This window comes from Sinohyriopsis cumingii, chromosome 18 (assembly GCF_028554795.1).
Source record: "Sinohyriopsis cumingii isolate HCF-2022 chromosome 18, ASM2855479v2, whole genome shotgun sequence".
In the NCBI taxonomy this organism is placed as follows: Eukaryota; Metazoa; Mollusca; class Bivalvia; order Unionida; family Unionidae; genus Sinohyriopsis; species Sinohyriopsis cumingii.
This window is the reverse complement of record NC_142978.1, coordinates 677,923-704,727: the sequence shown is the minus strand read 5'-3', so window position 1 is coordinate 704,727 and position 26,805 is coordinate 677,923. Positions and strand designations below refer to the sequence as shown.

The window sequence follows — 26,805 nt, the reverse complement described above, 5'->3', positions numbered from 1 at the left end:
TTGTGATGTGGAATTTAAAGTAAGCACTATCGCTGTGTCGTGTAGGCCAGCTTAAAAACCGGTACTGTGCACCGTATCAAACAATGTGACATCACACGCACTGGATATTTTGTGTTGACAAATGTTTTATCTTTTGTAAAATGTTCTGTTCATTTGGATGGACGCTTATTCTTTGATTTATAGTTATCAGAAACGTATAATATAATTTTGCTATTTCAACTTTGTTTGAGACTATTTTGTACGCACAACAAATAAAAGGTACAGCGTCTGTCAAAATGAACGAAATTATTCGTTCTTCTCTCTGTCTAAATAATTTCTACTGAAATAAAACTATGTGATAAAAAGAATCTCAAATGGGTGATGATTTAACAATAAATTTATGAAACTCGTTAAATAATTTAACATTATTAAATCCGTTTCATAAATTCAATATTAAATCGTTACCCATTTCAGATTCTCTATATGTGCACAAGATATGAAGATTGCAAAATGTTTAAGTTTAATGCCAAATGACCATTTACCAGCGATATATATGTTCGCCTCAGAAGGTCTACATATAGATTATAGACTATTGAACCACTTCGTTTGGGGCAGAGTCTGCCCTATGGGAAATCGAACGGGGCAACCGCCTTGGGCCCCGCGCTATCAGGCAATGCAGTTGTTTTGCTTGGGACCCCGCTTTCATCGGTTGCTGCTTTGGGTCCCGCATGCTGCCTTTGGCCACTCACATCCTAGAGCCGGCCTGGTTTGAGAAAATTTCTTAATTTACCTTCCGAAATTAATATCGAAAACCTTTCATCAAGACAAGAAACCAACATATGTGTTCCTCATTTACATATGTGCCTAATAAATTTATTTAAGCTTGGCATTGCTGTCAGTATATGCTAGAGCATATGCAAAGACCTCGCTGTATCTCAGACAGGCTTCTTTCCCGTGACCTTAGCAACAGTTTGTTCTGGATTTCATATCAGAAACCTTCCTGGCAGGGAGATAAATTTTATATGTATGTACATTATTTGTACATTCCTGGTTAAGATCCTTGCTTTTAATCACTACGCTTTATGAAGGTGTGTGTGTATATATATATATATATATATATATATATATATATATATATATATATATATATATATATATATATATATTAACGACTACTGCTCCTAAATCACCTAAGTAGGTTAATGTGGCACACTCGTCCCACAATCAATGGAGTTTGGTTAAAATTGTAATTTTAAGATGATTTCTCCTGCTTCTGTTCGTACCAAAATCATGAAACTAAAATACTCTATGCATAAATATAACTTCCATACAACACAAAAGAAGATCGTTGTGAATTACATTTCGTATTTTACAGGCTTAAGTATGTTATACTTTAGTTTATGCACACACAGACGTATTGCACCTTGTCTGCGCACTCTTTAGCCTGAAATCAGGAATCTTGGTGAAAGAAAGCACTGCTACTGGTGTTATATCATCATCTAAATAAATGTGACTTAACTCATTTTCGCGCATAAATAACTTTGGTTAAATCTGTGTTTTATCTTTATTTCTTTTTATAGCAGATGAAAGTGTACCTCTATTAGTCCACATCAGTATAAACAATATTGCTGTGGCCTTCATAATTATTTTTACAGTTATTTCATAACCACTCAGTTTTGAGATTGCTATATCCATCTTAATCTATCTAGCATCCTTAAGTACGATGAGAGGATTCATGTTGATGAGAAATACTTCCTCGATGCTTCAGAAATAAGTCATTTTGTCTGCATAAATTATGCTTCGCCGATCTTTGTTACAGTTTGAATTTCATGTTCACTTCTGATCCATTCGTCACGCTATAATCATGAAATTTATACTAACACACCTTATCACCCTATAGCAGAAATGAAAGGAACCTATGATCGGTACAAATTCACTGGTCGACAACAGGCAGAAGGCGAAAGTATAGATCCTACATCACGGCGTTAAGGTCACGTCAAAAGATCATCAAGATCGATATTAAATCTTATACTGGCTTTGGTTATGTTTTTTGTGTGTTATCGTAAGATATTTGTTGTCATGGGTTTTGGATTATATCCTTCTTAGATTAATGAAACTTCGCTAGTGGATGAGTATATCATTATTTCAAAAAGTGGTTAATGTGACCTGTATTTCATGATTCATTGAATTTGTCTGAACATTGTGTTTAATATTCATTCATTCAATTGCGCTCTGTGTTATGTTCTGGTCATAAACCTTGATAACCGTATGTACCTGTGTTAACAGTATACCTTATTGCAGAAGAGGGTCATCGACATGTTACGATTTACAAAGATATATTAAGTTTTGTGTTTAGTGCATAACCACATAATAGTAAACTTTCCATATAAATGAATCCTGCATTATTTACTACGTAGTTGATGCCAAGAGATAAAAGTTTGGAAATCTAAAGATAAAACATTGTAACGAAGAACAATAATTAGAAAATGACCCAATATTTCGATGTGAACATTTCCTAAGTCAGAATTTATTTTCTACTTGATAATTAGCATTTTATGTGGTTGCTGGAAAATAGAAAAAGGTTGAAAGAGGCAAGTTATATAATTGTCATTATATTCTGGCTGAAAAATGTTCTTTCTTTAGGTGTCGATGACAACGGATCTGGGATGGCGGCAATGTTGGAGGTCGCGAAAAGACCCAAAACTCTGGATAGACTTAACACAGTTATATTTGTCTCTTTTGATTTGGAGGAAGGTAATGAGAACATTTAAAAGTTAAGCTTCAAGCAAGCATTTGGAGAAATGGAGGATGTGAAATATAAACTTTCATTAGAAAGGTCACCAACATGCATTTTTAAGCCTCAGCAGTAACAAATTTACTCGAGATCAGTGCATGTTGACTGCTGGTTCTATACTGGTCAGTCATATTATGATTTTCTTATTTAGTTAAACTTTGAGCATAATAGCAGTTAGTATTAACATAGACTCTAACATATGGCACTCTCTATTTTATTCTCTACCTGTATTTGTGTTTTCGAGCTGTACGTAAATTTATTTAAACATTTCTCTTTCATAGAACATATAGGCAAATACATTAAATTAATTTAATATAGCTACCGATTATTTTGAAAGCAAGGTATCACACCTGATCAGGTAGTAAGACAAATCTTTGAATTATTAAGAGCTTAGAGATAATCGGAGTGCTTCGTATGAGATCATGATACTTCAAGAGACGTACAATGTGATTCTGAAATTTCAGGATAATCGAGTATATCCTGTAAGTATTCGTTGGTTTATCGATAACTGTCAATCAGCTGCATTTTATCGATTATTCGTATCGACCGCTGAGCACTCAAACCACTTCTTGCAGCTTTAAATTATAATTTGTTCACCGTTTGTCTGTCCGGACCCGAACACTGTCCAACAGTAAAAACTCATACAGCTTAAAAGATTTCACCATACGACATGTAAAAGTCACAATGTTATAACTTCGTCATTTTTCGTAAAATTTGGATTAATTCTGTTTTTCGGTATATATTCCAAGACTGTTATTGATGTTGAGAAGAAAATTTGGATTTTTGAATAGTTATGAGGCTAATTAGTAGAAGAGGCATACTCGATGAGTCACTGACCATTCGCTACAGAAGGGATAGTCAAACCCTTTATTTGCAAGATATTTAAAATGAATAAAAATTGTGTTGTTGCTGCTGTTGTTGTGTGTTTATGACTGACTTTATTTCCTCTTCAACATATATTGCATCAGATTAATAAAAATCAGGATAATACAAGACCGTGAAACACAACGATGAACCAAGGTGACGCAAATAAGAGTAGTACTGTGTCATCTAAAGTATTGACAAATCGAAACACCTAAACACCTGCAATCATACAAATATTTAGTGATAGCTAAGTAGCATTTGGCTTCGCATGGCACTGATCTTCTATAAACATTTGCTGGATGATGATAATGATACAACGTATGTCATACGTATATATTGTTACATGATTATAATTAACTTTTAAATAGTAAAGAAAAGGAAATAGAAAACGTACGTAAGTGTAACAATATGTGTATTTCTTCTGTATGACAAATATATGCATGCATACATTTTTGTATGCATGCGTGCGTGCGTGTGTGCGTGCGTTCCTGTGTGTATGACTGACTAACTGACTTTATTACCTTTTCAGCAAAGATTACATCTGGTTAATCAAACCAATGATTATTAGATATGCTGAGTCAGCTAATACCTTTACAAGAATAAACATTAATGCATGCAATCATACAATTATCTCAAAGAAACTGTGGAACTAAATATTCCTTGGCACAGTATGGCCCCAATCTATTTTAAATATTTGCCTGGAACTGCTAATGCTGCAGCTATTGTCAGTACATCCATCATGTATTGATACGTGATTAAAAAAAAACTTGGAATAGGAACGTCACCGATTTCTATGCGTTTTTGGAATATGTGTGAGAATGATATAATTAATTCTAAAGCTGGTCGCTGATAGGTTAAATAAAAAGAAATACAAAAATTGGAAACTGTATACATGTAAAATGTAAAATAAACAATATTTAGCACACTGTTGTGAATGTATGTATGTATGTATGTAGGTAGGTAGGTAGGTAGGTAGGTAGGTAGGTATGCATGTATGAATGCATGCATATACAAAGAATGTAAAAGAAACAAGATAACGAATAATAGAGCTACTTCAGCAGAATTTCCGTAAGTTATTTAGCATATAGTAAGCATTTGTCGGATCTGCGCTTCCTGAAACGCATGTGCAACGGATTAAAGCTTGCATTACAGTCCGAGTTGTTATAAGTTATTACTTTGCTATGCATGTGTTCAATAACATATTGTTTAAGCTCACATGGAATTATTTTTTTTAATAACAGTTTTTCGAATTACCCAAAAGAAACGACCTTTAACCAATATTATCCACAACTATGGACAAGTAATAATTAAGTATTTTTGATGATACCTTGATTTTGAATGTACCTAAATGTAACCGTCGGGTTAGTGCTTTTTATTAGAGTTGTTACCCCTTAGAAATATCTACACGAAGAATGGCTATTAAGTAATATATACATATTTGCACACCGTACCGCTAAAATCCATCCACACATCGATACACGTCCACCTTATTGCTTTATCTAAGAACATCGTTCTCATCGCAACTTGATGTTTTTCCTGGTGATAAATTGGATGTAATTTAATTAATTTTTAATGAAATCTTATTTGTGTATTATTAATGCACCAGACAGTTTGACGGGAAGTGAATTTTTTGTTGAACAATGGCTGCCCCAATTCCTGGTCAGTAATTACAGAGCAGATCCGTTGAGATATGCAGATCAGATGAAACTTCACGGATTCTATATCTTGGACACCATTATGGAGTATAATACAAGCAAGCAATCTCAGACGTTTCCCCTCATTTTGACACCGGAAATGGTAAGTACCATGCCCATATCTAGCCTGATACTCTCGCACTTATTCCACTCGTACCTCTTTTTGCACAGTAACGATGTGCGCTGGTAAATAGTCCAGGGAACTGTGCGGGTGACTTCATCTAAAATGGTATCCAATAAAATCTCATCCAGCTATTTGCATTTATATCAATTTATGTCTGTATTATAAATTCCAGGTACAAAACTGAACCTTTATATTTCTGCTGAAGAATAGTTCCATACCTACAAATCTTAGGTCTATTGCTTGTTGGTGGGTGACTTAGTGTAAAGTAGATGATTGGGATTCATCCAATAGACTACATTACAGAAGATTGCATCAAAAGAAAGTGACAATAAAGAAAGACACACCCACACACCCACACCCACCCACACACACACACACACACACACACATAAGTAGTAAAGTGGGGCACATTAGGGACAATGGGACTTAAAAAGACCCCTGGGTCAGATTAGGGACAATGGAAATTTAACATGGAGAGAAATCGTGGGTCACTTTAGGGACAATGGGAATTTCACATAGAGTTTGGGTCTGTCTAGGGACAAGGGAAATTAACATGGGGAATAGAGTTTGGACTTTTGGGATTTTTTTTTTTTTTTTTAAATTTAAATTTAAATTTAAAAAAAAGGGGTAGGCAATGGAAAGGCTATCTCTTTTCGAGAAATATGGCTGGCCCTGAAAAGGGCCTTTGGGTTTATGTTAATGTATTCATTAACATAAATGGTACCGCATTGGTCTTCTTCTTGTCCTTAGGCTACGTCTCACTGTTGGTCCGTAAATCAGCACTCTTTTCAGGCATCCTTGTCTTTCTACGTAGATCCTACGTATCCACAGGCTGGTGTTTGTCCTGTGGACAACGGTCCACTTGGATCGGACATACATGGGTATGTCCGTCCGGAACATCATGGAAGACACAAGCGTAGAAGATTGCACATCGGTCCACATCTTGAAGCGACGAGAACAGGTGAATCAATGCACTAAACTGCGCTTATTTATAGGCAGAGGTAGGATTGAAACGGATTGAGTTCATTCACCAATCCGAACACGCGTTACAAAATTCAGTCAGCCCGCATCCAATCTGAAGAGAGTAGTCTGTGACGTCAGTTGGTCTATATAGATTCGCTAGCGCTTGTGTGCAGTCAATCTATGCGACAGTGATTCAACATAACGGAAATTCAGAAAACGATCCATTGGGGTGCACCAGCAGGGGAGACTGCCCAAGGGAACCCGGACTTACTTTCAGAAGAGGTACATTGGGATTTTGTGGATTTTCTTACCTCGCAAGAATTTGTTCCGGAACCTTCGTTACCTTCTTCATTACCGCAAGTGGAGAATTTTAGACAGAGACAGAAAGAAGAATTGGAGAAATTTATGCAACGACAAAAGGAAGCGGAACAAGCTTTTCTCCTACAGCAACAGCAACAGCAACAAGAAGAGGTAAGAAAAAAACAACAGCAACAACAGCAAGAAGAATTAGCAGCAAAGAAACAAGAGGGTGAAAATCAAACGGCTACGGTACTGTTGGACATTTTAGCGGAGTTAAGAAGTCTGAAACAAATGTATCAGACTTCTTTATCACGACCGAAGAGAATACGACCTTCCCGAGCTAAACACGCCAACCCTGTGACTAAGCCTGTCGTACCACCCTTAGTGATTTCAACCCAATCATCAGATGTAGGCCTTGGCCGTGGCAAAGGTTTAAGGCAGTTAAAGTTGATTGCTTAAACTCACCCCTACACCAAAATAAAAAGGCCCTTTTCAGGGCCACCCACATTTCTCGAAAAGAAATACAATTTCAATTTGCCAATAACTCAAAAATAAACCCCACCCATTTTACCCTTATAGTACGTGTCTGTGTATAAGTGCGTGAGTGTAGCTTCTTATTTTAAAATCAAAACTCAAAGACACTTACCTTATATCATTCATGTATTCTTTTATCCATTTTTTACAATCCAATTCACAATTCACCACAGAACACTTTAATTAAAAGTTCATTGACTTCTTCTTTCTCCTTGTTTAGTCTCTCTGTTTTTTGAATTTCTTCACCGTTTTTTCCTCATTTTCTTCCCTTCTTCTTTTCTTCTCCTGTTTCTTTGCTTCTTTTAAATAGAATTGTCTTCTTTCTTCCTCTTCTTCCTCTGAAGAATCCCTCTCTTCTTTCGAAGAATCCCTCTCTTCTTCCGAGGAATCCCTCTCTTCTTCTGAAGAATCCTTCTTTTCTTCTGACTCCTCTTGTTTCTTTTTTGGGCAATCTGGAGACCAAATGTCCTTTTTCTTTACAATAATAACAGGTATCTTGACTTTTGTCTTTTTTAGCCCCTGTTTTTTTTCTATTTTGACGGTCTGGACACTCTGAAGGCCAATGCCCTTTCTTCTGACAGATATAGCAAGTATCCTGACTCTTATCTCGAAAGGAAGGAGAGTAGTCCGTCGGCTGGTCTGAAGGAAATTTTCTAATGACCCCTCGCAAAGCTCTGACGAAACGTTCCATCTGGGTAGTCTCTTCCATCGTTCTCCTCGGTTTGAGAGTGAAATGAATAGTGAAAGGACAAGACACACCCTTTTTATATACGCTGGTTTGCCATGACTATAAATTAGTCTATGGTGTTTGAACTTGAGTCATTTGACGTTTTGCACTCAAGATGAAACGATCATATTCATTCGAGAAGAAAGAAGAAGAAGAAAGTAAGAGGCAGAAACGTGATGTATCGCCTCGTACCAGGGCCGAAATCTTGGCACAAATTCATGCCAGTGATTTTGAAGAGGACATGAGTGAACCAGAATCCGAACCCTCTAAACCAAGTTCACCACCCTTAGTCAACCCTGAAAAGTACTATTCCATTCGAGAGACGGAAAAGCGCTCCTCTAGAAAATTTAGAACCACGGCTTACACCTTCACGGTGAAGTTTAAAGATTTCAAGGCCGACGTACCCTTGGAGAAAGCAGAAGGGTTTATCACCGAGATGTGGGATTCTTTGCTCACCGCACTCAAGCGACAATGTCAACCCAAAGAAGACGATCGCTTGACACTATCCATAGATCACGACGGTTTGAAATCCCCTGTTTGGATCGAGTTTAGCAGACCCGCAGAACTAACCCCTTCCAAAGTCATGGACAAGATTCAACACGTACAACAATCTAATGACCAGTTTGACATCACCGATGGTAAAGCCACACTGAAAATGGCTCACGTCTCTCTTCCTCAAGGGACAGGACGCAAAAAGGTCCTACTGGTGAACGACCTTCGCAACACCAAAAAGAGTCTCGTCCGAATTAACAACCCTCAAGACCAGATGTGCTTAGCCCGTGCCATCGTGGTGGGACGAACCTATGCCAACAAGAACGACACGGTAGAATGGAAAAGAACCTGGGAGAACATTCGAAAATCGAACCGAACCAAACAACGAAACGAAGCAGAACTCCTGTTGCAACAAGCTGGCCTGTCCAAAGACACACCCTGTGGCATTCCTGAGATGCAAAAATTGCAAGATGCCCTAGCTCCACGCTACACCTTGAAAGTGCACCCTCAAGAAATGCGCGGGTCTCTGTTGTTTCGAGGCCAGGATTTTAAGGACGGAAAATACATTCACCTTTATTATCACGATGACCATTTCGATACCATTACCAGTATCACCGGATTCCTGGGATACAGTTATTATTGTGAGAAATGTGATTATGGTTATAACAATCGAGAGCAACACAAGCATTGTGGATTGAAATGCCCAGGATGTTTGGCCTCTCCACCCTGTCTGAGCGAAGAACCAGTGCCTTGTTCGACTTGTCTGCGCACGTTTGTCAGCCCTGCCTGTTACCAGCAACATTTGAAAACACAAGGTTCACAGAAGAAATGTGCTTGTCAGCTCCTGAGATTGTGCCCTACGTGTGGACAAGGCATACTTACCAACAATGCCAAGGCACACGTATGTCGAGGAAAGAAAAAATGTCACATTTGTCACCACATCGTGGACTTGGAACACGAATGTTACGTGTAAAAATACCAACCCCCACCAGAGAAAGAGGACGGTCACAAGAAGAAAGGCAATTTCATCTTTTTCGATTTCGAATGCATGCAAGAGACTGGCATTCACATCCCTAATTTCTGCGTGGCTCATCGAGCGTGCGAGAAGTGCATTCAAGAACCTATCTTCAGTCATTGCCCTCACTGCAGCAAGATTCCTGGAGGACGTGAAGAAATCTTTCGGGGACCAAACACGTTAGCCGATTTTGCCCAATGGGTCTTAGACCCCATCGACAAGACGTGGAGCCAAGAGGACATCGAACGTTACGGAGATTGTCATCGTCATGCCACGGTGATGGCTCACAATTTCTCCGGATACGATGGACAGTTTCTTTTGAGGTACTATGCGGAACAAGGCACCGAACGTCCTAAAGTCACTTTGAACGGAGCCAAAATCATTTTCATGCAAGTGGGACAAGTACAGTTTAAAGATTCGATGAGTTACTTGGCCATGCCTTTGAGTCGAATGCCTAAAACGTTTGGAATGACAGAAATGGCTAAAGGGTACTTTCCACACTTCTTCAATACGGAAGCCAATCAACATGCCGTTCTACCCCATTTACCTGAGGCTCACTATTACGACCCCGACAACATGCGTACCGAACAACGAGAAGATTTCTACGCTTGGTACCAGGCTCATGCCTCTGACCCCTTCGACTTTCAGGAAGAAATGTTAAAGTATTGTCGTTCCGACGTGGACATTTTACGACGTTGCTGTGGAAAATTTCGAGAACTGTTCATGGAACACGGAGGGGTCGATCCTTTGAAAGAAGCTTGCACCATTGCCAAAGCGTGTTCCTTAGTGTACCGCCAACGATTCATGCCTGAAAACACCGTGGCTCTCATCAGTCCTCAAACGACCCACTATGTCAAACGTCAATACTCGGTCAAAGCCCTACGTTGGTTACATTACTTGTGCGACAAGGAAGACAAATGGATTCAGCATGCCCGCAACGGAGGAGGCGAAAAGACCATCGGAACGTATTCGGTAGATGGCTGGGACTTAGAAAACCCCAAGATCGTGTACGAGTTTAACGGTTGCTTATTTCACGGATGTCCCGTCTGTTACCCTGACCGTGACACTAAAAATCAGTTTTTGCAACGAACCATGGAAGACTTGTACCAGGACACTTGTCAGCGACGCCTAAAGTTAGAACAGCAAGGATACCAAGTGGTGGAAATGTGGGAACACGAGTACGATTACCGTTTGAAAACCGATCCCGAGTTTAAACGCCTCGTGGAAAGTTACCAGTTCATGGACCCGCTGAACCCGAGGGATAGTTTGTACGGAGGAAGGACCAATGCCACCTGTTTGCTGTACCAAGCGGACGAAGAGAAAGGAGAAGAAATCAAATACTTGGACGTGTGTTCGCTGTATCCCTACGTGTGCAAATATTGTCGCTTTCCTGTAGGGCACCCGCAATTGTTCACGGAACACATCGACCTGAAAAACATTCGACAATACGAAGGCTTGATCAAGTGTAAAGTTTTGCCTCCCACGAACCTATACCATCCCGTCTTACCTCACCATTGTCAAGGCAAACTGATGTTTCCCTTGTGCCGTACTTGTGCCGAAACGTGCAACCAGGACCAACCTTGCCATCACAGCCAGGAAGAACGTGCCTTGACGGGAACCTGGGTCAGCGTGGAATTGTTCAAAGCTCTGGACATGGGATACCAACTGTTAGAAGTGTACGAAATTTGCCACTTTCCCAAGACACAACAGTACCACAAGGGTGACCCTACTCAGAAAGGCATTTTCGCCGACTACGTGGATGCCTTTTTGAAACTGAAACAAGAAGCCAGCGGCTATCCTTCCTGGTGTCACACTACCGAAGACCAAATACAATTCAAAGAGAAATACTACGCACAAGAAGGCATCTCTTTAGACCACATCGAAAAAAACGAAGGCAGGCGATCGTTTGCCAAAGTGATGTTAAATTGCTTGTGGGGTAAAATGGCACAACGACCGTGTTTACCCAAGACGGAATATTTGACAGAACCTTTCCGCTACTTCCAGATGATTCACGACAAAACCAAATACATGAAACACGTGGACGTCGTTCGAGAGGATTTGATCTTGGTCAATTACGAAGAAGATCTGGACTTTGTACAAGACGACCCTTTTGGAAATGTCATCATTGCGGCTTACGTGACAGCTCATGCTCGCTTAAAATTGTACGAAGCTTTAGAACTGTTAGAAGAACGAGTCCTGTACTTTGACACGGACAGTTGCATTTACATCCATCACCCGATTCAACAGCACCCTGACATCGAAGGAGACCGTTTAGGAGCCTGGACAGACGAGCATCCCGACGACAAGATTCTAAGTTTCGTCAGTGGTGGGCCCAAAAATTACGGCTACGAATACCGGGACAAACAAGGAGAAGTGCACACGACGTGCAAAGTGAAAGGACTGACTCTGAATCATCGTACCAGTCGAGTGGTCAACTTTGGGGTATTGAAAGAAGCCTTGCAATCGGGAGAGGATGGAAACTTTAAAGTGACCACCTATCAACCGAACAAGATTGTACGTTTACCCACTCACCACATCGTCAGTCGACCCTTGGAAAAAGTCTATCAAATTGTATACCAGAAACGAGTGCGACTTCCCAATCACTTCACCTTACCGTACGGTCACGTCGGTATTGGTCTGTATATGAAAAGGAACCCTAGGCATGATCGATAGTTCATTGTTCATTGAAGTAACTTACCATGTCGTTGACGAAGAAGAAACCAGATTGGGTAGGAGTCAAATGTTGGACATCACCGAGACCAGGGTTTTGAGGCTTGGACACAAGAGGTGGCCCAGTATGCACGAGAGTTATTCAAGGAAAAAAGTTATTTTTGAACCTGTGTTAGTGACGGTGCCAGAAGAACCCGTCACCCAGGACAGGACTGTCGTGGACAGGCCTGAAAGACCCTTTCGGGAGGACACTTGTGTGACCTTACCCCTACTATAGAACTGGTTAGAACTTTATCCAAAACATGTTGTACAGACACTTGTGTTTATTCCACGTTCATGGTTATCATGTGCCTTTTATTCTTGTACTTAAGCCTTTGGCTCTTATGCATTTTTGTCTTTCGTATTCATGTTTGAAACATTCAATAAACGTGTTCTGAAAAAGTATATAAACTCTTGTCTTGTTTGTTTCTCGTGTCACAAGTGACATTTCTCACACCATGGCTACCTCTGCTGTCTCTGCTCCCTCTTCCTCTACTGTCAAAGTCATCGACGAACACTTAGATCGTGCCAGTTGGGAGGCTTTGTATCTTCGCCATCCCTTTAACATGCTCATTGCTGGACCTAGCGGTTCAGGCAAAACCGAATTCGTCAAACGTTTGATCGAACATAAACATCATTTGATCGATCGACCCCCTCAACGAATCGTGTGGTGTTACAAAGAGTGGCAATCGGCGTACAGCCTCTTGCGAGAAAGTCAAGGCGATTCCATCGTGTTTGTGGAAGGCATTCCTAAAGAAGACGACGGCATCGTCTATGACTCCCGTCTAACCCATTTGGTCATTTTCGACGACATGTTAGGAGAAGACGAAGAAGAAATTAAACTGTGGTTCACGCGCAAAGGGCATCACCGTAATGCCAGTGTCGTTTACATCACCCAAAATTTGTTTCAACAAAGTAAAGCCCATCGCACCATCAGTCTCAATGCGCATTACGTGGTCTTGTTTAAAAGCCCTCGAGATAAATCGCAAGTGCAAGTCTTAGCCAAACAGTTAGGAGCTCCTTGGTTGACTCAGGCGTACGACGATGCCACTCAAACTCCACACGCCTATTTACTCGTCGATTTGAAACCTACGACTCCCGAGGATTTGCGATTTCGTACCCACTTGTTTCACCACTGGTGCCAAGACGGAGGGCCTGTCCTGTACACGTCTCCGTCCTCGACTTCATTTCACTCCCCATAAAAAAATCTATAAAAACCTCAGACCCTTTTTCGTCTGTCTCACTCTCAGTGCGAACATGACGTCCCTTCAGTCGCATCTTCCCGTCAAATTGATTCGTGCCTTGTATGGCATCAGTCGAGAAAAAGATCCACAAACACGAGCTCGTGTCTTAGAAGCTAGTCTCAAAGAAGTCTTACGATGCTTCACGGTGACGGCACGTCAATTACTCCAAGGAATCATTCAGATTCCTCATCAAACCAAACGCTTTTTCGATCGAAACAAAGTCGCTTTGGTCCAACTGGCCGATCCCCGCATCGACACTCAAACCAAAAAACAAATGATTTTGAAACCTGGAGGGAGCGGTACTCTAGGAGGGGTCATCATTCGCTCACTCTTAAGATGGGATCCTAATGCCCCCAAAGTTATACCCAAGACAAAAGTCCAACGGAGCCCCAAGAAGAAAAAGACCAGGTCCCCAAGGAGAACTTCTCCAGTGGCAGGACCCTCTTCTGACCAGACACCACCACCACCCCGGAAAAAGAAAAGAAGCCCCCAGAAAAAGAAAAGTCCACAGAAAACTAGCCGCAAGAGAGGCACTTCGGCCAGGACGCAACCTTACACTCGCAAACCACGACCTGCCACGGCGGTGACTGCGTCTCCGGCAGCTTCACGTTTGTCCACTTCTCCGTTAATGACACCCAGAACTGAAGAGCACTTGGAGACGTTGATCACACCAAGAACTTCTCCGTTGATGACCCCCAAAAGAACTTCCCCAGTGGCAGGACCTTCCAATTTAGTGGCAGTGGCTGCTGCTCACAAAGTACCTTCTCCCAGAATCAAAGTTCAAGAAAGATCGGGCATGTTACAAAGTTTACTGGATTTGTCCAAGCAAGAACTGGCTCGATTTAGTCCGTTCCGTACCCCTGCACGACGTGTCATGCCTGTCCTCAAACTAATACGACGTCAAGACAATCAGTGGCGACGCGTTCCAGTATAAAAAAGGCCTGTGACCAAGTCGGGTATCAGTGTTTTTTGGTGCTCCTGAAGACTCAAAGATGTCACCCTCCAGAAAACCCCAATAAAAGAAAAGGAAAGGACTGCCACCACGTTTAGCCAAACATGGGGACATGTTATCTGTCCTGTCCAAAGCTTCTCCACCCCTACGAAAAAAACTCATTCAAACAGCCTCCAAAGAGGTCATCGATACCGTGTGCGAATGTTGTTTGAACGTTTTGAAAGGTACGATCCCTTTGTCCAAACACCAGAAACAATGCTTAGGCAAATATCGTCACGTTCTTCGCCAAATCGTTCAAAAGAAAATTCCCATTCGTCAAAAAAAGAAGATGTTAGTGCAACGTGGAGGTATTTTACCTCTCTTGTTAGGCCCCATACTGAAAGGAGTCTTGGGAACCATGTTGGGAGGACTGGTGGGAGCAAGATAAAAAGGCCGTCGGAAGTTCCAAGATCTCAGAATCGACCCCTGACAACCCCATGGAAGGACGAAAACTAGCTTTAGTGCCTTACAAACGATGGATGGAATACCATCGGTGGCAAGAACAACACACCCCGCATTTACCTCCCAATCCCAATTTGAGCGAGACGTCCCAGTTACAACACGAATTGCAGTCCTTGATGGATCGCCAAGATTTGTCCGAAACAGAAAAATCACAAAAGTACGGTCAACTCTTGCAACGACTGCAACTCTTTCACCAGAAAGCTTTAGACGAAACAGCTCTACCCACTCTGAAAGATTTTAAGACCTTGATGAAAAGTCCAGCACCAGTACCAGTACCAGTACCAGTACCACCAGTACCCGTGACCAAGACAGAAAAAGGAGAAGAAGAGGAAGGGTTTCAAATTGCACCAGAAAAAGTACGCAAGTTAACAACACCACCTACCTCCAGAATTGGATGGATTAAAAAGATGATGGCCACCCCTTCTTCCTCACAAGAGAAAAAGAAAGTGAAGACAGAAGTGAAACAAGAACCGATATCCCCCGCTCAGACATCCTTCTCCTCTTCGACACCTATTGCTGGCCGCACACGCAAAGCATTGCAATCCAAGAAAGTACCCCAAGAGAAAAAGAGTAGCATCCTCCAAGAGTGGGTGTCTTATTAACACACCAGCCAACACAAAAAAATGGAAAAAGTCTTAGCCAGCATCTACTACGATCCCTCCCATCCTGCAGGTTACGCAGGAGTTCAAAAATTGTATCGTGCTGCCAAAACGCGACTGAAAAGTCTCCGTTTACCTCAAGTACAACGATGGTTACAAGAACAAGCTACCTACACTTTACACAAACCCATTCGACGCAAGTTTGCCAGAAGTCGCACCCGAGTGGAAGGCATCGATCATCAATGGCAAGCCGATTTAGCCGATGTCTCTCATTTGGCCAGCTGCAATCGTGGCTACAAATATTTGTTTTGTGTCATCGACGTCTTTTCCAAATTTGCTTGGGTCGTACCCTTGGCTTCCAAATCGAGCAGCGAGTTAGTGCGAGCCCTGCAACGGGTGTTGAAACAAAGCGGTCGTCACCCTCTTCGATGGCAAACGGACAAAGGCACCGAATTTCTGAACCAAGCTTTCCAAAAAGAATTAAAGAAACGTGACATTCATTTTTTTACCACCGAGAATCCCGAAACCAAAGCCAGCATCGTGGAACGTTTTCAACGCACTTTGAAAGAACGCATGTGGAAATATTTTACGCATCACCACACTCTGAAGTACATCGACATCTTACCGCACCTGGTGCAAGCTTACAACCAATCTTACCATCGAAGCATCGGACGTGCCCCGCAAGACGTGACTCCCGACAACCAAGTGCTGGTGTTTGAGCGCCTGTTTGGTACGTCCCCGACGAGGGCTGTCCCCAAGAAAAGTGGAGTGTTGGCCGTAGGAGATTGGGTGCGCACTTTCGACAAAGGTTACTTACCTAACTGGACGACCGAATTGTTTCGCGTCACTGGACGAGTGCATGGCCGTCATCTTGCCGTCTATAAATTGGAAGACATGAACGGAGAAGTGCTCAAAGGAACGTTTTATTTGCCCGAGTTACAACGTGTCACCAAAAAAGAAGACGATGTGTACGACATCGAAAGCATTCTCGAACGCAGAACCCGTAAAGTGGGCAAACGACGTGTCAAAGAAGTCAAAGTACGTTGGAAAGGATATCCACCCAGTTTTGATTCTTGGATCGACGCTTCGCAAGTCATCGACTATAAAAAGAAGTGACCATCATGCCCTTTCACACAGCAGACGCAGCTACGTCGACCACTCCTCCTTCACCTAGTTCTTCTGTGCAAGATTTACAAAAACAACCCTTGTGGGTGTGGTGTGGAGAACGTGTGCCTAAAACGCAAATCGTCTTTTTCTGCCAAATCTTCGTGGTGTATTGTGTCATCGGGGCAGCCATCGCCAATTTGAGTTTGCAACAAGGAGACAAACAATTGTGGACCATTTTATTGAGCAGTTGCATCGGTTACCTGCTTCCTAATCCCTCCCTGAAATTCACCTCGAACGGGAACCCCGGGAACCTTGTGTCCAATGCCAGTGCCAGTCACCACTTCAATCACAACCAGAACCCCATTTTAGACGGAGACACGCCTCTGACGTCCAGTAACCCCTCGGACAGCCACAGAACTCTGGAATTATGAGTCACGAAAACCAATTTTACTTAACCTTACCCAGTGACAGTTCCATGGAGGTGTTTCCCAAGAACACGTTGTGCTGTTACACGGCCAAATTACCTCAAGCCATCCAGTTAGATCACGAAGCCCATTGGGAAGTGGCTTTAGTAGAAATGATTCACCCGACCCAAGTCCTCAATGTCCTTCCCAATCAAAATTTTTTTGATGTGGAAGTTCATGACGAGCAAATGCAACAGTGGATGGATAGCAATGTCAAATATGACAAGAAAACCCGTACACAAAAGTACACCACCTATCACTTGTTCATTCCCCCATGCTATTATTTTATTGGTCAACATTTGGTCAGCACCATAACCTCCAGGTTTAATGTCGTGTTTCTGAAAGCTTTGGAGCATGTCAACAAAAATGTCACCATGGAGTACCACAAAGGAGCTCGTCGCTTCTTGATGAAATTTGAACGGAGTAAAATCCTGTCCATTTTATTTTGTCCTGAATTGTTTGACATGTTGGGCGGAGACATGGACATGAGAAAGACCATGATCAAGAAAAACGAATTACCCATCGTTTACGACAACGAGTCTTTTAGCAAGTTATTTCGTGCCCCGGTAGAACTGAACCAAGGACTGAATTTGATGTTCGTGTATTCCGATGTGGTGGAGTACAACGTGGTGGGACACACCTCCGTACCGTTACTGCGTGTCATTCCTTTCAAAGTGGATTCTGCCACGAACACTGACGAGGAAGGTGGAAACACTTACCACGTCCACCGCGAATTTGTCCATCCTCACTATTTGCCTGTCAGTAAGTCGTATTTGGACACGGTCAACATTGCTATAAAAGGAGATCTGGGAGAAAATATTCCATTCACCAAAGGAAAAGTCACGGTGAAACTCCATTTTCGAAAACGGTTCTCTCACGACTCTTAAGTCATGTATCCAGTCTACCGAGGGGTTGCTCGACAGCGAGGACACGGCTTAGGAGATATGGTAAAATCGGCCTTTCGTTCGGTGGCCCCGGTGTTGAAACCGATGGTGACACGCGGATTGCACGCCTTGAAAGATGCGGCACTGACGCAAGGCAAAGAATTTCTCCAAAATGTCATCATCGACAAACAAAACCCTAAAGAAGCCTTCATGAGGGCAGGCAAAAATGTCTTGCTGCAAACGGGCAATGACATTTTAGGCCAACGAGAAACACCTATAAATGCCCTGCACGCTACCGAGTCAGGCATTCAGCAAGGACAAGGCAGAAAGAGACGACGAAGAAAACACCCTTTCACCAGACTTCAAGCGAGAAAGGCCAAGAAAAGAAGAACCGTTCGAGACTGAGACGTTTTCGATTATTGAGAAAAGAGACAAAAAAATGATGCACCGAGAATCTTGCGCTTGTTCCAAGACGGAACTGGATCTGTTTGCCATGCCCCCCCCCCACGATGATGACGATGCAAGAATCCCAGTGGGTGGAATTTCACCCCGTCTCCTCACTGACCGATTCCGCTCCCATCGAGTTTGAAATCAAAGGACAGCCCGAAGATTACATCGATCTGAATAGCAGTTACTTGTACCTGAAAGTCAAAATTCTAGATAAAACTGGAGGTGCTATAGAGGATGAAGCAGTAGCTCCCGTCAACAATTTCATGCATTCCTTGTTCAGTGGAGTGGACTTGTATTTGAATAACAAACTGGTCAGTAGCAGCATGGATACTTACCCTTATCGTGCCTACCTGGAAAGTCTCTTGACGTACGGAATAGATGCCAAGAACACTCATCTCAACGCCTGTGTGGTATGGGAAGCTGACGAACCTACCAAGTTTGAAATATTGGAAACTGATGAAAAGAAAGACAACAATGATGGATTTGTAGAACGAAGAAAGAGAATCACGGGAGCCGACACAAGTTTAGAACTGATGGATCGTTTGCATTTGGACATGTGGTTGCAAGAAAAGTATTTGCTGAACGGGGTGGATGTCCGCCTGAGACTGAATCGTAGCAGTGCCGCTTTCCATTTGATGGCTGATAGTGACGGTTACAAAACCAAAATCCTAGAAGCCAGACTCTACGTACGCCGTGTGGAAGTGTTACCTAAAGTGGGAAACGACATCAGTCAGACGTTGAGCAGAACGACCGCCAAGTATCCCATACGACGCGTGGAAGTGAAAACCTTCACCATTCCCAAGGGACAGCAATCCATGATCGAAGATCATCTGTTCGAAGGACAGTTACCCAAACGTTTGATCGTTGGTATCGTCGAGAATACAGCCTTCAACGGAGCTGCCGAAAAAAATCCTTTCTACTTTCAACACTTTGGCGTGTCCAAAATCGAAGTCAGTCGCGATGGCAAGACCTTGTGTACCCGACCTTTCGAACCTGACTTTAAAAAGAAGAATTACTTGAGATCGTACTTGTCCTTGTACGAAGCCACCGGACAGTTAGGAACCAATGCCAGTCACGGTATTACGTACGAGGATTATGCAGGAGGCTACGCTTTGTGGGCTTTCGATTTCACTCCAGACCAAGGCAGCGACGAGGGACATTTCCACCCTATAAAATCCGGCCAGATTCGTGTGGAAATTTAGTTTAAAGACCGAGACCCTGATGAAACGGTGAACGTCACTCTGTATGCAGAATTCGATAATACCATAGAAATCAACAGTTTGAGAGAAGTCATCCTAGATTACTAGAAACCATGGAAGACTGTTATCCCTCTTTACCTAGTGGAGAAACTTTTAGTGTTGCATTGTTGTTAAAAAATGTTAGAGTTGTTGTTGTTTAGTGTTAAGTGATTTTTGAATAAAAAATGTTGTGTTTTGAAAAAATTGTTTGATGTTATATTGTTGGATTATTGTTAAAAATGTTAGAGTTGTTGTTTAGTGTTAAGTGATTTTTGAATAAAAAATGTTGTGTTTTGAAAAAAAATGCCTTTGTCTTTTGTTTAGCTATAAGAATGTTGGATTGATGGTCTTTCATTTCTTACTATCCCTCTCATGACACTCACTGAACGTTGCGACTCAAAAACCGTGTGGGGGATGTTTTCCTTCACGTCCGCGCTTTGACTTTAAGAACCGGGTTGTTTCCAGTCTAACCATCCATTGTCGACTCATCCTCCTAAGAAGATGTGCTCCAAACTAGCTAAGCTCAACGAAGCCTACGTGAATTTGCATACGGTCAGACACAGTCTGATACCGAAGCCAGAAGAAATAGAGAATGTGAGAATGTTAAAAATCACTGAAGACCTGATAGAAGAGCTCTTCAGAGTAGAAATGAACAGGGAAAAAGAAGAATGGACAGAGAAGTACAGACTTCAGAGACAGCAGCAACAAGAACAACAAGAGCAGCAGCAGCAACCTGAAGGTGACAGAGGGTAAGTCGATTGTCGTATCGACACCAAAGAGTTCTTCTTCTCTTTCCGAAGAAGCAGACCTATCGCCAGAAAGTCTATCCTCAGAGGACATCGCATTCTTAGAAACTAAAAAGAATGCCATAGCAAACAAAAAAAACAGCCCTTTTCAGGGCTACCCAATACTCTAGAAAAGAAATAACAACCGATTTGCCAATGTGTGTAGGTAGAGTAGTGTGAAAATAAACACTAACTCTTTTTTAAAAAAAATGTGAGGGTATGTGTTTGTGTGTTTGTGTTTGTAAGTGGTTAAGTAAGTTGGTATGGATAGTAGATTAAAATGATGTCTTTTTTTTTTTTTTTTGGTGTTTGAGGATAGTCTATTGAAGTGATGGGTAGCGTTGTTGTTTTTTGGTCATGATGTAGGTAAGATCAATTTTATGTTTTTAGGGGATGTTTTCCTTCACGTCCGCGCTTTCACTATAACTTGAAACTCGTTCGGCAGTCCAGCTACCCTTGTTGATTGATCAACACCAAAAATGAACACGAGACTGGAGAAACTGTTGGAACTTCATGTGCATCTGGAATATGCCAGGCGCATATTAAATGAACTGGCCGCGGAAGCCATTGTGGAGGAGGGAAGGATAAGAGAGGAGGAGGAAAGAAGAAACAAAGAAGAGGAGGAGAGAAGATATAAAGAAGAAGAGGAAAGAAGATACAAAGAGGAGGAGAGAAGATACAAAGAAGAGGAGGAGGAGGAAAAGGAGAGAAGAAGAAGAAATTTCAGAATCCCAGAGAGCGAAAATTGGGATTCTGAAGCGACATATCCTGCCTCTGCTCTCTCCCCCAAAAAGGTAAAAAGTAACTGGGGGACAAGATGTGTATGCGGCGCCAGGCCTGGAAGGTGCCACCATTAACCAGGTGTCCATGAAGTTCCAAACAAAAAAAAACAGCCCTTTTCAGGGCTACCCAATACTCTAGAAAAGAAATAACGATCGATTTGCCAATGTATGTAGGTAGAGTAGTGTGATTATAAACACTAACTCTTTTTTAAGATAGTGTGAGGGTATGTGTTTGTGTGTTGGTGCTTGTAAGAGCTAAGGTATGTTTGTGGGAATAGTAGATTATGGGTTTCTTTATTGTTTCTTAGCGTAGGTGAAGAGTATAGTTAGGGTTCTGTAAGCGCTCACGTACGATTGTGTGGATAGTAGATTATGGATTAGTTTATTGTTCTTAGCGTATGTGGAGAGTATAGTTTGGGTTTTGTAACCGCTCACGTACGATTGTGTGGATAGTAGATTATGGATTTGTTTATTGTTTCTTAGCGTATGTGTTTGTGTGCTTGTGTTTGTGTGTTTGTGTTTGTGTGTTTGTGTTTGTGTTTGTACCCGCTCACGTACGATTGTGTGAATAGTAGATTATGGATTTGTTTATTGTTCTTAGCGTATGTGAAGAGTATAGTTTGGGTTTTGTAAGCGCTCACGTAAGATTGTGTGGATAGTAGATTATGGATTTTGTTTATTGTTTCTTAGCGTATGTGGAGAGTATAGTTTGGGTTTTTATTATATGAAATGAGAAAGTATAGTTTGGGTTTTATTATATGAAATGAAAAAGTAGGGGGATGTTTTCCTTCACGTCCGCGCTTTTCGTATAAGAACCCACAGTATTCGTCGTTCAAACCATTCTGCAAAGAATAAGAAAAGAAGATGGCTTCTAACCAAATGGACAAAATGGAAAAATTGCAAAACGTCCTCGACAATTTAGGAATGATAGAGCAAATGTTGGTTAACCTAAACGAGGATCACTATTCTTATAGTCCCCATCGAGTGAAGATGGAGATAAACAATTTACGAAAAATGAAGGTAATCATCAGTGATCTGTTGAAAGAAATAAAGGAGGAGAAGGAGGATGAAGAGGAAAGGATACGGATGAGAGCATGGAATGAAAAAATTGAAAAAGAAGAAGAAAATGAAAAGAGGAAGAAAGAAGAGGAGGAAGAGAAGAAGAAAGAAGAGCAGGAGAAAAAAAGAAAGAAAAGAAGAGAAAGAGTGTTGGAGATAAAATAAGAACTTGGTGGAGAAAAAGAAGAAACTAGAAGCAGAAGAAGAAGAAGAAAACCCAAAGGCCCTTTTCAGGGCCAGCCATATTTCTCGAAAAGAGATAGCCTTTCCATTGCCTACCCCTTTTTTTAAATTTAAATTTAAATTTAAATTTAAATTTAAAAAAATTTAAAAAAAAAAAAAAATCCCAAAAGCCCAAACTCTATTCCCCATGTTAATTTCCCTTGTCCCTAGACAGACCCAAACTCTATGTTAAATTCCCATTGTCCCTAAAGTGACCCACGATTTATCTCCATGTTAAATTTCCATTGTCCCTAATCTGACCCAGGGGTCTTTTTAATGCTAAGTCCCATTGTCCCTAATGTGCCCCACTTTACTACTCACATATATATATATATATATATATATATATATATATATATATATATATATATATATATATATATATATATATATATATATATATAAAAGATTTACTCAAATCACTCTACACAACATTCACACATTGAAAATAAAACAAAATATTAAATCAATATGACGTACAGATCCAAGAAACCTCAGGGACTGCAGATGCGCTTCAAACAGTATTTTACACTACAAGAGAGATTCACATAATCTCGAATATTAACTCTATTAAGATTCAAAATAATCTTATGAACACAACTAAGATTCAGAATAATCTTATGAACACATAGACGTAAAAAAACCAAACAGCCAACAATGTCGTCGGATTTATGCAACCAACTTCGAGTACTTACTGCTTTTCAGAACGACAAGATAGCTATTAATGATTCGATACACAAGGTTAACCTTTTATCAAGATATGTCGCATTTGCTGCGAGCACGCATACTTTACCAAACTAAATCAAATTGAAAACAATCTTTCCAACAACATTAAAAACTTCGAGTCATCTACAACAATCTGTCATCTTGTCGTAAAACAGGAATCAATTGTCACAGGCACAAACAGCCACTGCGTTCACAGTTGAGGAATATATGATGACATTCTGTTCTTCGGGAAAGTTGTCAAGTCCTGAATAAAGTTGACAACATTATCCCACATAAAGTGATAAAGTATTACGTAGGTAAATACAGATTTTCTAAGCATTTTTATGGAATAAAATCGTATTATTACAAGCAGTTCCATTTCCTTTAACTTTACACGAAACTTTATTTTCCACTTAAGAACTATGATCAAAATTATTTTTCGTTTCTTAGATTTTCAGATGACCTTTGACACTGTGAATACGTACTTTTCCTCAGACCCAGAGAATTGTTCATGCAATATATATATATATATATATATATATATATATATATATATATATATATATATATATATATATATATATATATATTACACGTTTTCAATGAATTAAAACGTTTTCTAAAATGAACGAATCAGAACCAGAACATCTGTTCGATCTTGCTTATGTAAGTGACCCTTTACTGGTTAATTCTATATCAGATAGAAAACAACATTTTGCAACACGCTTAAAAAGAACAATGCAATCATAATATATACAATTCAAATATAACCGGTCTTATTATAATGAATGTGTGTTCCAATATAAACTGTTTATCCAAAGTTGATAAGGCTTGTTCTAAATGTCGAAAATCTTTTTTTTCTTTCTCTTCCTTTGTTTGGTAAAATTAAGCTATATCTGTCTGATCCCCTTACTTGCACCATTTTGTACAAATGCACTATGATTTCAGCAGCCTTTTATAGTTATGAAGTCTGGTCGAGTGTCAGGCTGAAGGACATACGAAAACTCGATGCCTTTCAGCATCATATTTCCGAAAATCCCACAAGGCATTCCTCATACTATACGATCCGGAATCATATTTCCAAAATCCCACAAGGCATTCCTCATACCATACGGTCCGGAATGAGAGAAAATTTACTGCGTATTATGAAACTTGTATCGGAAATTGATTCAAGCAGGCTCAGCTATATTGGTGAATTATGCCATCTTCTATAAAATATAAAATGTAAAAGAATTTGCTTCTCAGATTATAGCCATATCTCTCTGTGAAGGACGTTTCAAAACAGAGAAATTTTATTTCCGATGTATGTAACCTATTGTACAAGTATAATAGTATTAATTAATTGAAAATTTTGATAGAGGCGGAGTATTTCCAGAAATACTACACTGGAGACAAATTATGAAACAGTGTACACATAAGTATAAAAATCAGCGCTTAGGAAACTTGTGCATACTGACACATCCTTCAAAAGATTTAAAATGTAAATGCTACTATACATTTCTGAGTTTGTCGCATATTACAAAAGTAAGAAGAGACTTACAGTTAAGTGCATCTACTGCAAATGTTCTGATAAATATCATACAGGTTCGTAGACACTGCAAATATTCTTAGACATGTACAAATCTATTCCTGTATTTGCTGTCAAAGTACTGTGCGACAAAGGGAAATATTTTGCACATTTGTTCTAAATAAATTGTAAAGTTCGTCTTGATGTGTTCCTAACAACCTGGGATGATGAATTTATTCAATATCTTCTGGGTAGGGACTTTCCCAACCGTGTCGGCTCGGCTTAGATTATCCTCAAATAAAAAGAAATGTTATAATATCTGATTCATTATTTTAGAAATCTCCATAGTCGTGTGACCTCGCCGACTTATTGTGACATTACTAATACAAATGTATTTATTTTAAAAAAAATATAAATAATGTTCGGTTGAATAGTCTTTCTCAGTAATGGGATATATAAAATTCTGTTTTTTTTTTGTGTGATAGCGTGACTTTGTTTTGCACGGTTTCCGTTTGTGACAGCGCGCAGAAAGTTATTAGTATGGCTAATGTGCCCAAATTTGTGTATACTACATTTTTTTTTTGTCTTGGTTATTGGCTTTCCAGAATACCTTTGGATATGTCGATCCCAAAAAACACAGAAGCTTTGTAAAACTAATTGTCTTGCTGTCTATTGTGTCATATTTTCAGTTATATTGCGATCTTTTATGATAACAATTATCAATATACAGTTTGCAAAATATTTTCTTCAACCGAACTAGAAATAGTGAACTTACAAAAATGTTACCTCAAATAGATTAAATTAATTTCGATTACAAGTATATAGCAAAGTAGTACTGTATGTATGTATGTATGTGTGTGTATGTATATATATATATATATATATATACGGATAGGAAGATTCAAATATCGCACTGAGACACATCTCCATTGCGTCAAGCCCAGCGTCTAACAATGACGTCACTGGCATTCAGCTGTGTTCGTCTCGTGCTTTAGCTCATGGCAATTTGTTGCAGATACAACGGCCATAAAAATAAAACTTAAAAGCTTATGCAGAAATTACACGGTATATACATGTAAGTAAATAAATACATCACATTCATGTCTTGCAGCTAAGAACTCTCTTCACCAATGTGTACAACGACATGGTTGCAGATGACTATCAAGGGGACTTTATTAGCAGCATCTACCGTAAAGAAGATGAATCATTAGACAAAGCTCTTTTTCAGGCCTGGCAGTCACTATCTGATCCCTTGTATCAGATGGAAAGTTTGCAGATTCCAATATCAAACTTGACTCTGTTAATTGCTGGTGGCTTCCAAGATTTCTTGAGAAGCGACCATACTAACTTTTGGAGAAAATCTTTACCGGCGGTATTTATGACAGATTCAGGTACAATTACTTAGAAGCATTACATTCTACTTAGGGTACGATCTGTCGACTACGCGCAGGAACATAAAATAATCTTTTACACACATATTCATTAAGAAATTTGCAATGTATTCACATCGGTTTCACGGACGGATATGCAGCTAAGAGGAACAAAGATATTTTCTTAGGAGATAATAATGGTCATCATAGATATTTCATATCTGCTGGAATGTGCCATCAATTACAATAACACCCATCATCACCAACCGTCGTCGTCATGGTGATGATGTCAATAACAGAAACAAGAACATAATGAAACATGATAAATTATTTATAAAAATATAATACAATCTGTTATTATTGTTATTATTATTATTATTATTATTATTATTATTATTGTCATTTTCATTTTGATGAAAGACAAGTGTGGTAAATATCGTCATTATCATGTAACAATGAAACAAATAATTATATACAAACGTTATTTTACTTGTAGCAATTGTTGAAGATTTTATTCAGTCTTGTTCTTACCCAGCCAATTGCGGCAATTTTATATCTACATTTGTCTATGCATACACAAAGGCAGACAAAAATTAGATACCTATCGCAATTTCTCATTACAACCCCCTCAGCCGTATGAGGCACTTTTCAATCAACGGACAGCTAACAATTTGATAGATTGCCAACTCCGTTCACCAGTTAGTCAGACTTGAATGTGTCACTGAAATTTAGAAATTAAAT

At 40.1% G+C, this 26,805-nt stretch overlaps 1 protein-coding gene across 1 annotated transcript in view; it reads left to right on the top strand.

Moving 5' to 3' along the window:
- The window catches only part of LOC149775946 (uncharacterized), a 107,257-nt gene that overhangs the window by 59,716 nt on the left and 20,736 nt on the right, over positions 1-26,805 (top strand). The window contains exons 4-6 of the mRNA XM_089941426.1: positions 2,623-2,733; positions 5,244-5,434; positions 25,806-26,085. Coding sequence (XP_089797552.1) covers positions 2,623-2,733; positions 5,244-5,434; positions 25,806-26,085 — 582 coding nt within the window. The remainder of the gene's footprint in view (positions 1-2,622; positions 2,734-5,243; positions 5,435-25,805; positions 26,086-26,805) is intronic.